General features: G+C 39.8%; 1 protein-coding gene across 50 annotated transcripts in view; it reads left to right on the top strand.

The window, feature by feature from the left end:
* Map4k4 (mitogen-activated protein kinase kinase kinase kinase 4) overlaps positions 1 to 17,055 on the top strand; it is a 223,178-nt gene that overhangs the window by 192,272 nt on the left and 13,851 nt on the right. For 2 of the 50 annotated variants that reach the window (XM_045147006.1, XM_045147010.1), the window contains exons 14-26: positions 1,071 to 1,157; positions 1,722 to 1,940; positions 2,754 to 2,915; positions 5,372 to 5,605; positions 6,439 to 6,545; positions 8,020 to 8,171; positions 8,793 to 8,890; positions 9,705 to 9,713; positions 11,680 to 11,855; positions 12,360 to 12,480; positions 13,443 to 13,634; positions 15,624 to 15,741; positions 16,024 to 16,194. In XM_045147006.1, the coding sequence (XP_045002941.1) occupies positions 1,071 to 1,157; positions 1,722 to 1,940; positions 2,754 to 2,915; positions 5,372 to 5,605; positions 6,439 to 6,545; positions 8,020 to 8,171; positions 8,793 to 8,890; positions 9,705 to 9,713; positions 11,680 to 11,855; positions 12,360 to 12,480; positions 13,443 to 13,634; positions 15,624 to 15,741; positions 16,024 to 16,194 (1,846 nt within the window). The remainder of the gene's footprint in view (positions 1 to 1,070; positions 1,158 to 1,721; positions 1,941 to 2,753; positions 2,916 to 5,371; positions 5,606 to 6,438; positions 6,546 to 8,019; positions 8,172 to 8,792; positions 8,891 to 9,704; positions 9,714 to 11,679; positions 11,856 to 12,359; positions 12,481 to 13,442; positions 13,635 to 15,623; positions 15,742 to 16,023; positions 16,195 to 17,055) is intronic. The other 48 variants (XM_045147024.1, XM_045147028.1, XM_045147026.1 and 45 more) reach the window with 40 other exon arrangements.

The raw sequence follows: 17,055 nt of genomic DNA, 5'->3' as shown, positions 1-17,055 counted from the left end.
ACCTGGATTTCAGAGAACAATTTTTCTGTATGTCCCTTATTTTTCTATCTGTCTTGAGCAGGTTGGCAGTTTTTTCTCTGTCAAAAAGAAGGAAGCTTCTGTTTCTTGTATCTATTTCATATTTGATCCTCATACAAAACCCCTGAGAGATGGGGAAGATTTTTCAATACCTATTTCTCAAATGAAGAAATTGAGCAAATAGGAAGTTGAAAGTATGTAATATATTATAAGCTGTTCTTAGATGGAACTGTGGTCAGGGTCTCCTGATTTCCCTGTCCAAATAATATGCCTGTAACTTAAATATTGGGTTGTATATGTGTGTGTGTGGTGGGAGGGGAGTATTGTGAATTGAACCCAGGGATATTCACATGCTAATGTAGTGTCTTTGTGTATTATGTTTTAGGTATGTTTACCTAATTTCATTGTAATGCAGGTTGATCATTCTCTTTTCATTGTAAAAAAGCCATACTCATCCCCTTCACCCTATATACACATGTACACATGCACGTACATACACATGAGCTTATGACCAAGAATGCGGGTCATTGTATTTGCAACCAGTTGCCCATGTCCGTGTCCTTCAGAATGTAGTCATTTTAGGTACCTTCTCAATCCTTTGAGAAAGCACAAATTATATTTGCTTTGCTTCAATTCTAAATAGCTCTGAGTTTTAGGTTTCAAAACTGTTGATCTGTGCTCATAAATTGTGCCTAACTAGCAGATATTTACTAATCAGATTTCTTTAATCCTTTATTTAAACTCCAGTTTCTCTGGAGTCCATCATCCTTAAAAGGAAGGCATCTTTTTCCAAATTCTATATTGTATATGGCAGTAGTGTTCTACCTGAAATGCTTCGGGCACTGCTACATAAAATGTATAAGACTCTGTGTCTTATTGGTCAATTAAAGTTCTTGGAAAATTCCATAGCTTTAGAATGTTTCAAGATTAGTATTCATTACTAAGTTAATTATCGCAAGATGATTGGAGAAGTGGTTCTTGGTGATCCACTCAGATGATTGTGATGCTTTCCTTTTGGGTAAATTGATTGCTGGGTGATTTCTGTGTGACAGGAGTATATCAGGCGACAGCTAGAAGAGGAGCAGCGGCACTTGGAAATTCTTCAGCAGCAGCTGCTCCAGGAGCAGGCCATGTTACTGGTAACGCCCCACCTCTGTCCTGTTCCCTAGTGATAGGGCTTGTTTGTCCCTCCCCTGAGTTGACAGGCCATGGTGATCTCCAGACCTTTTTTGATTTTGCTGTGGGCAGCCAGACTCAAATGGAGACGTCCTCTGTGATCATACTGCTTAGGCACAGTGCAAGGTGGATTTCATTTATTTATTTCCTGTTAGTATGTTCACTATTCTATTCTTGTTTAGTAGATAGGCAGTGTTTTAAACAGAACTTGGCATTCGTCGATCACACTAAAATGCTAAGGGCTATAGGTTCAACACACACACACACACACACACACACACACACACACACACACTCCCTTACCTACCTACCTACCTTTTACTGTGTCCAGTGATGTTACATGTTACAGTTAGGAAGAATTGTCAGATCTTTCCACAGGTAATAACATTATTTAAAATTTCAACCATCTTGCTTTATTGTCAAACAAGGGGAAAAGTATTATCTTTAAATAAGAGTCACAAAAATTCAGAGAAAAGGTGAGCTCTCCAGTGTCCCATAGATTCAGTATTATCCTCTCCCTCTCCAAGGAGTGCCGATGGCGGGAGATGGAGGAGCACCGGCAGGCAGAGAGGCTCCAGAGGCAGTTGCAACAAGAACAAGCATATCTCCTGTCTCTACAGCATGACCACAGGAGGCCGCATCCGCAGCACTCGCAGCAGCAGCAGCCACCACAGCAGGACAGGAGCAAGTCAACTTATGCTCCCGAGCCCAAAGCCCACTATGATCCTACTGACAGAGCTCGTGAGGTATATTCTTTCCTTCATTGCTTAGATGTTGGTCCTATTTTGTTATGAAAAGTAATTATTCAGAGCTCTGCAGTATCAATGCCAAAAGGGTCTTGGCACTATGACCTGAGTGGAAGACTAGTGGAAGATTTGCCTAAGGATCCCATTTAGATCATGCTTTTTCCATAAACCCTGTGGTTTATTTCTTTTAGCAGAATTGGAAGCTAAACTAAACCAACAAACAAAAAAGATTGCATGACATCATCACTTTGTCAAATGTCAGTGACAGGAATGGTGGCCTGGTCTAAGACTAGTTTTTGGGTGAAGCATTCCTTTAGCCCAGTTTGTTACTGGATTGGTCAGTGCATTTGGATTAGAGGAGCATCAGAATAGCATATAGTAAAGTACTGTTCTGGGATCTAGGCAGGAGGGCTGGTCTACTTCCTGGAGTGTTGAATCCTGGCCTATAGGTGGCACCCTTCTTCTGTGTATGCCTTCACAGAGCTGCTTTTGGGAATAAAATTTGTCTTAGATTCTTGGTGATAGTCTTTAAAAAAATTGTTTAGTTGATTGTCACAGTGAATATAGCCTTTAAACTTAGCACTGAGGAGATTTTAGAGACTGCTTCGTTTAATTTTCCTGATTTTCTTTCTTCTATTTCAAACCCAAGCAAGCCCTGCTGTATCTGTCTCTCCTCCACTCATACCTACTGCCTTCTTTGTCTTCTTGTAGATGAAGAAAACAGAAAACTTCTCTTTAGTTTGTAGACTTTCTTCAACATCTCTCTTTTCTTCCCACTAATACGGAGTTATGTCTTCTAATTCTCTGATACAGGTGGAAGATAGATTTAGGAAAACTAACCACAGCTCCCCTGAAGCCCAGTCTAAGCAGACAGGCAGAATTTTGGAGCCACCAGTGCCTTCTCGATCAGAGTCTTTTTCCAATGGCAACTCAGAGTCTGTGCATCCTGCCCTGCAGAGACCAGCGGAGCCACAGGTAGCTACAGCCAGCTTTGCCATGGTGAAGACTCATGTGGTGGCCCATGGGCCACATCTAGCTCACTGTCACATTCAGAGGAGATGAGCAACACTATCTGTAGACCAAAGAGGACAAGCAATCAGGAGTAGGGAAAGACAGCTTCTTTTTTTGTGAAGGATTTTTATTGGCCTCATTAAAAATAACTAGAGTTAGTAATTTCTGTTTTTCTTGTTTTTTGTTTTCTGTCCTTCCCTACCCTAGATGTTCCTTGTTTTTCATATTTTTCATTTCGTTATTAGAGGGGGTTAGTTTTGTAAGCACACAGAGAAAAGCCAGAACCTTTCTCCCAAGCATTTTAAAAGGAAATGCTTTACCTCTGTGATCTCTGGTTCCTGGCAGTCCCTTCAGCGGACCTTTGGGAGCCAAGGATTCTCCTGAAATTCCATTTTGTGTGTGTGTGTATGCATGTTTGCACGTGTACACGTGCCTGCCTGTATGTGTCTGCATGTCTGCCATCTCTTTTTGAGACAGACTCATTGTCCTGGAGCTCACCAACTATGACAGATCCTCTAGCTAGTGAGTTGCAGAGATCTTCCTGTCTCTGTCTACCCAGCATGGATTATAAGCATGTGCCCCACCAAACCCTGTAGTTTTTACATGGGTTCTGGGGATTGAATTTAGTTAGGTCCTTATGCCTTTACAACAAATACTTTAATGATTGAGCAATCTACTTAAGCCTTGGAATTACCTGTCTAAAGTGCAGATTTTTCTAAGGAAAGTAGCTTTTTACTTTATTTTTGTTTATTTTATTTACTTATTTATTTTTACCAAATTATCCAAGATCCAAAACAGTTAGGTATAGATTCCACAAAGGAGGTCAGGGAGCAGGTGGGCCTGCACCATATTCTGAAGAGAAGCTAGGAAAGAGAGTAGTAGCAAACCTGCTCTTTATCTGAAAATGGTATTTCGACATTCTTCCTTGCTGCTGTGCAAATCCAGACTCTTGGAAACAGATTCCTAAGCTTTGATTATTATGTGTCTCTTAGGATAAAAGTTGGTGTTTTTGAGATGGAAGTAGCAGCCCAGCTGTGACAGATTCATTCACAAGAGTGTGAATGTGGACAGTGGAAGCTTTTACAAGGAGGTGTTAAAAAGAAAGGAGAGGAGCAGGACTGGGGTAAAGGGTGTATGGGATTATGTGGTTCCCAGAGGAAGTTAGGGAACCAGACTAGCAGAAGAGGCTGGGTGACTCTTGCTCCTTAACTTTGCATCGTTCCTCAGTGCCTGGTGTATCTCATGAGTACAAGATAAAAGCATGTTGTTCTGAAAATGGAACTTAACACAAATGGAAAATGTTGCCCAGTTGTTAGCTACTAACCATAGAATACGAGACTTTTGGGGATTATATAGAATTGTTTTCAGTTCGTGATTAATGAATGTCCCATTTGGAAATAGTCACTCTTTCCTCCAAGTTACAATTTTGAACAAGTACTTTGAAACAAGATAAAGTGTGTTAGAAATATTTTATAGATTATTTCAAAGATTGTTTTTATAATTTAAAAGCAACTGAATCATTGTAGTTGACAAATAATTCACCATTTCTTAAATTCTCAAATAAGAGGAATATTCTAATAGTACCCAATTTAGGTATTTTATGGTGTTAAATAATTTTTTAAATATATATATTTATTTATTTATTTTAGAGAGAAAGAGAGAGAGAATGGGCATGCCAGGACCTCCAGCCACTGCAAACGAATTCCAGATGCATGTGCCCCCTTGTGTATCTGGCTTATGAGGGCCCTGGAGAATTGAACCGATGTCCTTAGGCAAACACCTTAACCACTAAGCCATCTCTAGCCCAGTGTTGAGTATTTTTAAAGAGCTCACAATTCCATTTTTTAGCCAGTATGAAAATATATAAATACAACTAGGTTTTCTATGTTTTACAATTTGAAAGAAATAAGAAAAAAAATATTGACGTATTTTTAAAGTTGGTTGTTTTAAGATATATTATTATAGTCTGCCAAAACATGAGAGGTTTGTGTTTTCTTGCTAAATGTGTCATGCTGCTGTTTTTTGCTGTGAAACCTCATATTTCCTGGCCTTGTGAGGGTAGTAGGTAGGCTTTCTGTTCAGTATCTTCATCTTGTGATTGTCTGCCTTTCTCTGTTCAGACATGGGTGTGCATGTAGTATATCACCTCCTTTCAGCAGTTCTTCATCTCTACTGCTGCCTGCGGTTTGGTCTGGATTCTAGCTCTCTGAATGTCCATTTTCTCTTTTCTACTGACTGTGCTCCACAGACTATCTCTTTACTCAGAAGTGTAACTGATTTACTGCTTTGCTTACTCAATACTGTACTACCTTTGGTTTTCATTCCACTTGTGCCAGTTCCTGGTTCAAGTTTGGTATTGACCAGAAAATCTAGTTTTATGCAGAACGCATTGAATGTTTTGTGTTTTGTTTTCTTGTAAGGTACAGTGGTCCCACCTGGCATCACTCAAGAACAATGTTTCCCCTGTCTCGCGATCCCATTCCTTCAGTGACCCTTCTCCTCCCAAATTTGCACACCACCATCTTCGTTCTCAGGACCCATGTCCACCTTCCCGCAGTGAGGTGCTCAATCAGAGCTCTGACTCTAAGTCAGAGGTACCCGACCCCACCCAAAAGGCTTGGTCTAGATCAGACAGTGACGAGGTGCCTCCAAGGGTAAGAGCAGAAAGACAGACGTGTGCTGCTTTTCTTGTTGTATTTTAAATATAATGATTTATTTTGATTATGGGTATGGGGAATTTACCAGAATTAAAGGGGCAATGAAGTTTCAAAGGAACTTTCTATGATGGGGAGAAAGTTCCATATTTTATGTAATTATATTTAGTCAGTGGTCAAATTAGCTTTTTATTGTTACTAAATAGCTTTCACTAATAAACTGACTTAAGAGGAAAATCTGTAAATAATATCCTTCTAAGACAAATAAAACCATAATTCTTAAATTTATATAGAGGTTATATTATTACTATAACAAAAATTTCAGAAAAGATTTATAAGGAAAAATGAAATGAAAAATGATTTTTTTTCTTTTAAAGTTGAGGGCTTTGTTTTTTAGTAAATGGCAAAATTAAATCAAAGGGACACATTTTAGTGTATTTTCCCTCCCTTTGGAGTATGCTTCCTCTGAATATTTTCTTGCTTCCTGCCAGTCTTTGCTTCTTGCTGATCCATTTGTAGATCATTGTTTGGTTTCTTTGAGCTTATTTTCCTAATTCTACATTATCTCAGCAAAGTGCTCTTGTATGTTCTTGCCACTAGCTTCAGTCCAAACATCATTTAAATGTTACAGGAGTATAGAAAGACTGTCTTGGCTCCTTGGATGCTTTGATTAAAATTTCTTCCCCATTGTATCAGTGAAGGGGTGGGACTGGGGAAATGTGGAGACAGAAAGGTCAAGTGAGGAGGACTGTCTTAAATATGTATTGTTAAGGAAATCTTTGTTGTCCATCGCATGTTTTCAGTATTTTAATTTCTGTATTTTCTATCTAAAGGTTCCTGTGAGAACAACATCTCGTTCCCCTGTTTTATCCCGCCGGGATTCTCCACTGCAGGGCAGTGGACAGCAGAATAACCAGGCAGGACAGAGAAACTCTACCAGGTAAAAGAAGAGTAAAGCTTGGGGATAGCTGTGCTATGCAGTCTCCCATGTTTTAATAAAAGTGGTCCCCTCAACATAGAAGTTGTGGGGCAAAAAGATGATCAGTTTTATACCACATATACTTAACTGTAAAACCCATTAACATGAATAACATCAAATTGATCTATAGTAAAAAGAGGATTTGAATCTGAATAGGTAATGCAGTAATACAGAAGTGAAATCATCTCTCTGTAAGCAGAGAGAACAGTGGATCGGGGAGAAGTTCTGAGAGACTTGTAATTTGAAGAAGTTTTCTCTCTAAAAGAAATTATAGGGCTTAATGGCTAAAGTGTTTGCCTGTGAAGCCAAACCCAGGTTCTGATTCCCCTGGACCCACTTAAGTCAGATGCACAAGGTGGTGCATGAGTCCAATTCATTTGCAGCTGCTGAAGGCCTTGGCGCACCCATTCTCTTTTCCTCTCTCAAATAAAGCAAAATAAAAAAATAAAAAAGACATTGTAAAGCTTTTGAACTAGTAGTGAAATTATGAATGGGTAACTAAAGAAAAGATGCTGGTTACTCAGCAGTTGGCAGTAAACTAGTGAATTGATTGAATAATATAATTTTCAGGGTCTCTGCCTAATGCAATAGCTATTAGCCACATGAGCCATGTTAAATTTGAATTTAGCTTAATATGAAATAAAATCAACACTTTCTCTGCTTGCACCTGCCACGTTTTAAGTTTTGCTTTCATGTGAACCTAGTAGCTGTGAAGTTTGCTCAGAATTTCATCATTGCAGAAAGTGCCCTTTGCTAGTACTATACAGGGTGAAGAGACTATTGTTGAGTGTTTTGTAACTTGATCACCACTGAACCTCTGAGGTTCAAGTGATTAGATGGATAATAACTCAGAATCTGAAAAGAAACAAACTAATTAACTAACTTAACTATCTAAATCCTTAGTACTGACAACCAGAGAGGACTTGGCAATCTTTGTGATTATGTTTGTTATAAACTCTTCGCCAACAAATGTGTGCTTTGGGTGTGCCCATAGTGGGAAATCCCCCCCAGGCTATGCTTTCTATAACATTACTCCAATAGTTCAAAGGAGTATTTGTCATGAGTGCTGTGATGTGTGGCAAGAGCAACATAGAGGCAGAAGACAATTTTCTGTGTAGTTGTGTGCATAATGCTTTTCAGAGTATTAAGAATTGGGTCTGTAGTTAAGATAGAAATGTTGATAGTTGTAAATGGAACAGTTTGATTCATGTCACCTGATAAAGATTTTAGGTTATGTTAGTGAAGTACTATCTAGCATTTTATGGTTTGTTAACATATCTGTGATAAGATTCATGAATAAAATAATTAGAACTTGTTACATTTTATGTTAAATGCTGTGTATATGTCATTCTTTCATTGCTACATTTCATGAATCACACACACATATTTATAATTTGGCTTTATAAGTTGATGTGTTCTCTTCTTTTGCTCACAGTAGTATTGAGCCCAGGCTCCTGTGGGAGAGAGTGGAGAAGCTGGTGCCCAGGCCAGGCAGTGGAAGCTCCTCAGGGTCCAGCAACTCAGGATCCCAGCCAGGGTCCCACCCTGGGTCCCAGAGTGGCTCTGGTGAACGCTTCAGAGTGAGATGTACATTATCTTTCCCTTATATTTTCTTTATGAACAAATGGCTGTAATGAGTGTATTAGAAGTCCTTGATCTGTAAAGACCTGTAGCTTACATATAGTTGCATATCACCAAACAATGCTTTATTATAGATTGCAAATAATAGAAGTAGTCACTGTAATTTTAATCAGAAAGGGCTAGATTTTGAATTTGAGAGAGAGCTAGTTTTACATTCATGTAGCACCATGCACACTTTGCAATTGAGTGCAACTAACTGTCTTGCCCAATGTAATCAGCTACTAGGATTTGAACCCTTTCTTCTAGGTTGGACTCTGTGTTCTACACTATCATCAGGATTGGTTGATTGCCCAATAATAAACAGTGAAAACTCCCTTTACTGTGTTCTTTATCTTACTTGAGAGCCATACATTGGCAGCGTGTGCAGGTACCAGAGCAGCTACTACTGCAATGTGCCTACATTTTTTTTTAACCTGAGGTTTCATATTGCATGTGGAGACCCTGCAGTGAGCAGGACCCACAGTAGTTGGAATGGGGGGTTACGCAGAGAGAAACAGAAGTCTAGCAAGCTGGGGCAGTGCTGCGCCATGCATCTGTATATTTACATATCTCCCTTGAACTTTTCAGCATCATCTAAATCTGAAGGTTCTCCATCCCAGCGCCTTGAAAATGCAGCAAAGAAACCAGAAGATAAAAAAGAAGTATTCAGACCTCTCAAGCCTGCTGTAAGAATTGCACAAAATCTGCCTTTTTTATTTCAAGCTTGAGGGAGACCCTTGTATTAAAACTGATTGAAGGGCTAGAGGAATAGTTCAGTGTGTAGAGCATGTTAACATGTGAGAAGCTTTAAGTTCAGTCCCAGCAATGCAAAGAAAAAAAGCGATTGAGAAATATGCACTTCTTTCATTTTCATTTGGACTCTTCAAAGATAGGAGTAATTAGAAGGAATGCCCCACACCCAGACACTCTTGTGTCTCCTCCCTTAGGCATCTAATTTCCTCAAATCCTTAGCAGAATGACTCCTGTTTTCTATTCCAACCATATACTTGGTTCACTCAGCTTTACCAAAAAGCACAAAACAAAGTGCAGTTTTTATTGAATGAAATTTCCTTCTGCAAAAGCAAACAAGGCTGATAAAATAAAATAAAATAAAAATAAAAGCCCCCCTCCCTTTTAATTGCTTTGCTTTGCATTAACCTTCACTTATTTTTGATTAGGTTTGGCATTTCTAGTAATGACTATTAGGATATATTTTTGTAAGTCCCCTCCTTAAACTCTCCTGCTTAAGTTCTATATTTTGGTATCTTAAAATATTGGCTGTGACTGCTTCTCATATTTCCCTTTTCCTCCCTGTCTTAGTAACGGGTCATGGATCTGTGGGTGTGTTGTGGAATTTTAAGCCTGATGGAGTTTTATTTTCCTGCTTCAACTGATTGCTGAACTTCTCCCCTTCCCTTTTTCTGCTGTGTGCTCCCTCTTTCTGTGCATCCCTCATCCATGATGGCCTGTCCACCTTCATGAAATTGCTGTGTCCTGAAGGGTGAAGTGGTAAGCCCCATCTCTGACAAGCCTAGCCTCAGCAGCACTGTCTGCCTCTCACTTACTTGAATTTGAACTCTTGTCTCCTCTGCCTCACCTTACCTTTTAGTCCTTTGCTAGGCTATAAAAAGCTTTAAACATTTATGACTTCAGCTTTCTTAGCATAAAGTAGGCTCTAGGCACTTACTGTTATCAAAGGGTCCCTTTTTGAAGAAGTATTTAAAAGCTACAACTGTCAGAGTAAGATAGTTAATAAGAAAAATGGACTCACACTTGACCTTGTTATTTCAGAGGTTCAACCTCAACTTCAAAGAGAAATAAAAATATTATCAACTCCAGAAAAGAAGAAAACTAAGTTAGAAGTGCTAAAAAAAAAAAAAAAAAAAAAAAAAAAGCCTGGCATAGTGGTGCATGCCTTTAATCCCAGAACTCAGGGTGCAGATGTAGGGGGATCGCCTTGAGTTTAAGGCCACCCTGAGATGACTTAGTGAATTTCAGGTCAGCCTGAGCTAGAGTGAGACTGGTCCTACCTTAAAAAACAAAAACAAAACAAAACAAAAAAAATTAAATGGAAAAAATAGCTACATAGTTGATTGGTAGCAAGCCACTACTTTAAAACAAAGTTCCCACTTAAAAATTTGGACTTAACATACAATGTGAAATATAAATAAAAATCGCTATTGAAAATTGTACTGGTGAATTGATAGAAATCTAAGTTTAAAAAAGAATGACTAAAACGATTTTTCACTGTTTTAACATGGACTTTTTTTTTCTCTAATGTTCACAGTCATTGGTACTATTACATGGAATTAGGGGTAAGCCTGGAAAGAGCCAGTGGGAATCCCACTGTGCCTTCAGGCATGGGGCATCACCACTTTATCTTTGTACATGCCATTAACATTTTCCAGAAATGTGGCAGATTACTAGAAGGAAATGAAACATGAGTGGTGTGTGTGTGTATATATACACATACATATATACATACATACATACACACACACACACACACACACACACACACACACACTGTCACTCCATTCTTCCAGTTGACAGTAGTAGGCTTATAATTCTTAATGAAAGTTGGAGGAAAAAGAAGGACTTTAAATTAGATATTCAAACTTGTTTCCTTGTTTTCGCCTTAAGAGAAATTTTATCATGTAGTTCAGTATCTTTAAAACAAAGCCCCGTCTATCTCTTTATTTGTTAATTGAGACGTTTGCCTTATATTTGAAACACAAACAAAATGCTACCACACATCTTTAGCAAATCACCATATTGATGTGATCTTTAATGTTGTGAGAATTGAATTATCTATAACATTTTTCTTGACTTTATTTATTTTTTTTAAATTTTTGTTTGAAACACAGAGAGGTACAGAGAGAGAGGATGGACACACCAGGGCCTCTAGCCATCGTAAACAAGCTCCAGACGCATGCGCCATTTTGTGCATCTGGCTTACATGAGACCTGGAGAATTGAACCTGGGTCCTTAGGCTTCACAGACAAACGCCTTAACCACTAAGCCATCTCTCCAGCCTGACTTATTTTTAAAGTATTTTAAATTTTTATTTATTTATTTACTTGATAGAGAAAAAGAGGGAGAGAGAGAATGGGCACACCAGGGCCTCCAGCCACACAAACTCCAGATGCATTTATCACCTTGTGCATCTGGCTAACATGGGTCCTGGGGAATCAAACCTGGGCCCTTTGGCTTTGCAGGCAAATGCCTTAGCTAAGCCTTCCCTCCAGCCCCCAGCCTGACTTTAAAAAATCTTTTATATTTTTTATCTGTTGGGCTTCTCCCCCCCCCCCCGAAAGCTCACCTTCATAAGAAACTGGTAAAGCCTCCACAAAGCATTTTTTATAAAAAACTTTGCACTGTAGTTATTTACTAATACTTAGCAGAAGTGCTTCTTACCTCGTGTTTGTTCCCTTCTTCTCCTCTGCCTAACTTTCTTTCTTGTCCTACACATTAGGATTTGACTGCACTGGCCAAAGAACTTCGAGCAGTGGAAGACGTGCGGCCACCTCACAAAGTGACAGATTACTCTTCCTCCAGTGAGGAGTCTGGGACTACAGATGAGGAGGATGATGACGTGGAGCAAGAGGGGGCTGACGACTCCACCTCAGGACCAGAGGACACCAGAGCAGCGTCAGTCCTTGGTGTACTTGGGATGAGAATGTTTTTGCTGAGCCTTCTTTCTGCTGGCAACAACAGTTTTGCTCAAACCTCTTTCATTAGTCTGTAGACAATAAAATGTAGTATTCATGGGCCTAGAGCCAGATAGTTTTGGCATCTCTCACATCTCTCTCTCTCTCTCTCTCTCTCTCCCCTCTCTGTTTCTCTGTGTGTGCATATGTGTACACATATCAGTGTTACCCCAAACTATCCCAACATGCACTTTTTTTCTTGAAAAATAATGGTAGAAGGGAATTTCAGTTTGGTATAAATTATATTAATAAACATAAGTACTTATTCTAACTTTTTGCTTAAAAACAAAGTATGTGGGGATCTTTTATTGAAGATAAAAAGCCAAGTCCTTGAGGAACTTTACTAGCAGCCTCATCTCACAGCTTTGAGAAGGTGGCACATATCAAAATGATATTGTTGACTCATGGGAGAAGTGTTCTTCACTTCCGGATTTTGTCTCCATAGGTCATCTCTGAATCTGAGTAATGGTGAAACAGAATCTGTGAAAACTATGATTGTTCATGATGATGTAGAAAGTGAACCAGCCATGACCCCATCCAAGGAGGGTACTCTGATCGTCCGCCAGGTACCTGTGTCTCTTCTCTCCGTTGTCAGAGGCTGAGCTTCTCCTACAGTCATTAACCCACTGGCTCATTCACTCACTCATGCTGTTTCTACATCATTATCTGTTTTCATGTTAACAAAGCCCTGAGGGTAGCGTGTCGGGGCTAGGGAGGTAGGTGTGTACTGCATGCCACGAAGGTAGCCAGTAGTCTTCCACCCACATTGCTGCTCCCTGCATGCCTGCGGCAGCCCTCATCTAAACACCACGCTAGTTTCACAGTCTGTGTCTGAGTGGTAGAAAAGCCACAGGGAGTCCTGTGCCGGCTGGTAGAATGAGGGTGCAGGTGTGAAGCCTGTGGCAAGGCACCTGGCCCCAGGTGTCTGTAGTACAGTAGCAGGAGTAGAGATATAAAGGTCATTGGGGCTCAGGAAATGTTACTTTTCCTGCTTGTGCTGCAAGATGTGCTCAGTTTGAATCACTACATTTTGCAACATTTTTTTTTTTCATTCTTAGCGTAGATTTCATCCAAGTGATGTGTTCCTTATAAAATAGCACAGTACACCTAGGTAGGCTTTGGAACCCCGCCCTGAGTGTGTTTCATGCTATAGAAGTACATTTGGATGGAAAGTAGGAAGACTGTGGGAAAGACCAGGATTCAGAGAAGGCTCAGGGTATCTTCTGGTGCTATAGTCAGAAAGAGAAACAGGTAGAAGCCACTGTCAAGAAGCTCGTGCCACTGATGAACCAGGTGAAACTCACTGCTTGAGGTGGAAAACCACTAGATGAGGTATTCTGAGTTCTCTTGGCTCAATATAGGCATTTGGCAAGGAAATGTGAGCAATTCATGCTAATTTCCTTGGACTTCCTTGGTAATTTAAGAGTTTGAAAAGTCACACAGCACCTCAAACAAAACAGTTATCAGTAGAGTTGTCAGCAATGTCAGCAGCGCTTGAGCGAGACCAGTGTGCCTGTTTTTTCTACAGAGTACAGTTGACCAAAAGCGTGCCAGCCATCATGAGAGCAATGGCTTTGCGGGTCGCATTCACCTCTTGCCAGATCTCTTACAGCAAAGCCATTCCTCCTCCACTTCCTCCACCTCCTCCTCCCCATCCTCCAGCCAGCCGACACCCACCATGTCCCCACAGACACCCCAGGACAAGCTCACTGCTAATGAGGTATGTCTCGCACCACAGCTGGCTGCTTTCCTGGGGTTAGATCAGCATTGCCTAGGAGCTAGTTTGCAAAAGACCCTTCCCAATGCCCCCTCCCTCCCCTCCCCCTGCTTTCTCTGTCACCTGCCCTCCTTCCCAACTCCAAGTAACATGTTTCAGATCTGCATACAAATCCCTTAACCCTAGATGGATTTCCCTTCAAACTTGCCAGTTCACTGTTTACTTTGAGATAAGTGTAGTTGCATGGCTTTCTTTCTTCCATTTGCTTTTTTTTTTTTTAAATAAAAATAAAATGATTGCTGTATTTTCAGATCCATTATATATTTGGCATGGAATACTTATACTCTTTTGTGGAATCTGCCTTTTTATTCTTTTTATCCAGTAAATAATGTATAGGAAAATTTGGTTACACAAATTTGGCATAACCCTCACACTTTTTTTTTTTTTTTTTTTTTTTTTTTTTTTAATGAGACTCTCCTCCAAACAGGCCAGGATTGATTTTTTTGATTGCTTTTTTTTTTTCTTTTGGGAGGGAGGAATCGTTGGTTAGTTACTGCCAACCCTTTAAAGGAATTTCTTCCCTTGAAATCGATAGCTACTCAAATGCTTTTGGGGGAAATCTAGAAAATTAAGATACTAAGCAAAGACAAAGTTCTGAGTTGCTTTTAATGTACAGTCTTGTGTGGAAGTCTTGTGTGCTTGTGGCGTGGCTGTGCTACTCAGGCTGGGTCACAGGTGGGTGATTCTCTGCCCATTGAATAGTGTAATGCCCAAGTGCAGTGACAGAGCCCACCTTGAATATCCTATACTTAACCTAGTGATTTGAATTCACAAGAGGTTGGATTTAAGTTCATTTATCTAATAGTTGAGAGAGGTTGAAATTGACATGTAGCTTCAGCCAGTCTTCTTCATGTAACTGCTGCTCCTACTTTGGTTATATCCTTAGAAAGAATCAGGAAAGGCCTCTCCTGAGGAGCAGGTGCCAGTCAGCTGCTTCCTGGGCAAACTTGGCATTAACCTGGCCATTGACTGGATTGACCACTGACTGATGGGGCAGGTAGAGAGTGGTGAAGTGGAAGATATGTCCAATAGGGAGCTTAGAAAAGCCTGGGCTGTATACTATAGGACATGGTGAATTTCAGAAACCCATAGAGGGAATGAAATAGGACAAAAGCATTTGATCCAATATACTCTTTTCTTCTCCTAAGAGATATATATCCCACCAACACTCACATTCCTCCTTATGTTTATCTCTCACACCTGCTCCATTTTATTCTTTTTCTATAACTGTTAACTCACTAAACTGGCAAGTTTTTTTTTTAATCATCATTACATTTCCACTTAACAATTTGTTTCACTTTCTTTGTGTTTTTTTTTTTTGTCTTAAGTTACATTATTAACCAAAACACTACAGTGCTCCAAAAGATCAAAAATATATGCCTTATTGTCATTTGCACCTTTCACTAATGAGCTCCTGCTTGGTGTGGGTTTCATGGTGATGTAGCTTAAAACACGGATGGCCAAAGCTTCTGTAGCTTTCTGGCAAGAGGTTCAGTTTAAAATAACTAAAGTAAGGGTTTGCCAGTCAGTATTATAACACAGATTATTTGGACTTTTGGGGCAGGACAGTAAATTCAAAAAGTAACAAATTGAGGTTAGGACATTTCATATCTCTTTCAGGAATGTACATTGTAATTATTACTCCAAAACAAGTAGGATCCTGTGGTGTAGAGCTCGGTGATAGTTTGCAGCATCACTGTCTTGGATGTGCATGACTCTGACAGGCACGTGGCTCCTCTGTGGGTGCAGCTGAAACAACCTGCCACGGCCTGTGCTCTGCCCGCACAGAGGTCCCCTGCAGTGCTGTTGGGAAGTGATGCAAAAGAGGGTTTGAATTGGGAAATGGTGCAGCGTAGAAAGGATTGAAATGATATTTTAATATTTGCTTTTTAAATGTCATTTGTATTAATGAAACTGAAATTTACATTACAGACTCAGTCCGCTAGTAGCACACTCCAGAAACACAAATCTTCCTCCTCCTTTACACCTTTTATAGACCCCAGATTACTACAGATTTCTCCATCTAGTGGGACAACAGTTACTTCTGTGGGTAAGTGTAGCAGCAATAAAAAAAAAACACCTGGCAAACAGGACCCAGTCCCTTTTCATAGGTAGCTTTTGAAGCATGATGAAAAACCTCCCATTCCACTTGAATTGCCTTATTTGTAGTAAGCTGTATAATTGTCTTCTTTTTCCATGTACATGTCTTATAGAATTATCTTTTTGACAAAGTATTACTTGTATCCTGTAAATATTTATTTGAAGTATAGTGAAGGAGGGAGGTAGTTGTGGGGTATATGCAGAAAATAATTTTAAACATAATGTGTTTCAGTGGGATTTTCCTGTGATGGAATAAGACCAGAAGCCATAAGGCAAGATCCTACCCGGAAGGGCTCAGTGGTCAATGTGAACCCAACCAACACTAGACCACAGAGTGATACCCCTGAGATTCGTAAATACAAGAAGAGATTTAACTCAGAGATTCTTTGTGCTGCCTTATGGGGTAGGTGTCTTAATTAATGTTACCTTACTCTTTATTTACATTCTGAAGAGCAGGCTGGTCTTTCAGAGAATGACTGCGCTGAATAGTGTGAGGAGTTTTTGAAGGTCTAGTGTTGTGAATCTTGTCCTCTGTCTTTGGCTGTAACTGAGTGTGTGTTGATGGAACAATGAACACAGGCGTGCCTGCAGTCATTTCAGCACTTGGACTTTGATAGAGTGATCTGTCCTCTTCTTCATGTAAAGAAGGAACAGGAAAAGGATAAGAGAGCATTTGGTCCATATTTATAGGAAAAGTGGAGAAGCTTATTCAAGTGTCTTTCTTTAAATGCTTTAATTCACCCTTTTTTCTTGCTTTCTTTTACTTTTGCTAACTTCCAAATGAGACTTTGAAAAGTAGTCTGCAAGTGAACTGCTAATCTGACTTGTCTGTATGTACACTGAAGCATCCTTATCACTAAAGATGCTGTAAGAGCATATTGGGAGGTTTTCACATGTCTACTTTTTCAAATCCTCCAACTGCCTTTCTGTCAGCTTTCATCTAGCACTTCTCCTCACCCTGTTTTCTATTCATTTTGTTCTTAAGCACCTTGAATCCCACAATGGACTACTTCTACCCAGAAGTCTGTTATGCATAGAAATGAGTATGAAATGCCCACCAGTCTTACTCCTTGAACATCAATGGCCATCATATTTCCTGCAGTGATAAGTAGTTTTCTCTCCTTACGCACCAGAGCCTCTCATGTTTTAGCCCGTACTACTGAGGCTTTCTTGAGGATTCGGCTTTCACATTTGGAGCCTTAGAATATTCCTAGCTCCTGATACTCCTGAAGTTAAAGAAAAGGGTGTGTGAGGTCTCCTCTTT

The sequence above is a fragment of the Jaculus jaculus genome, chromosome 4 (genome assembly GCF_020740685.1).
Source record: "Jaculus jaculus isolate mJacJac1 chromosome 4, mJacJac1.mat.Y.cur, whole genome shotgun sequence".
Taxonomy (NCBI): domain Eukaryota; kingdom Metazoa; phylum Chordata; class Mammalia; order Rodentia; family Dipodidae; genus Jaculus; species Jaculus jaculus.
This window is presented reverse-complemented; position numbering and strand designations above follow the sequence as displayed.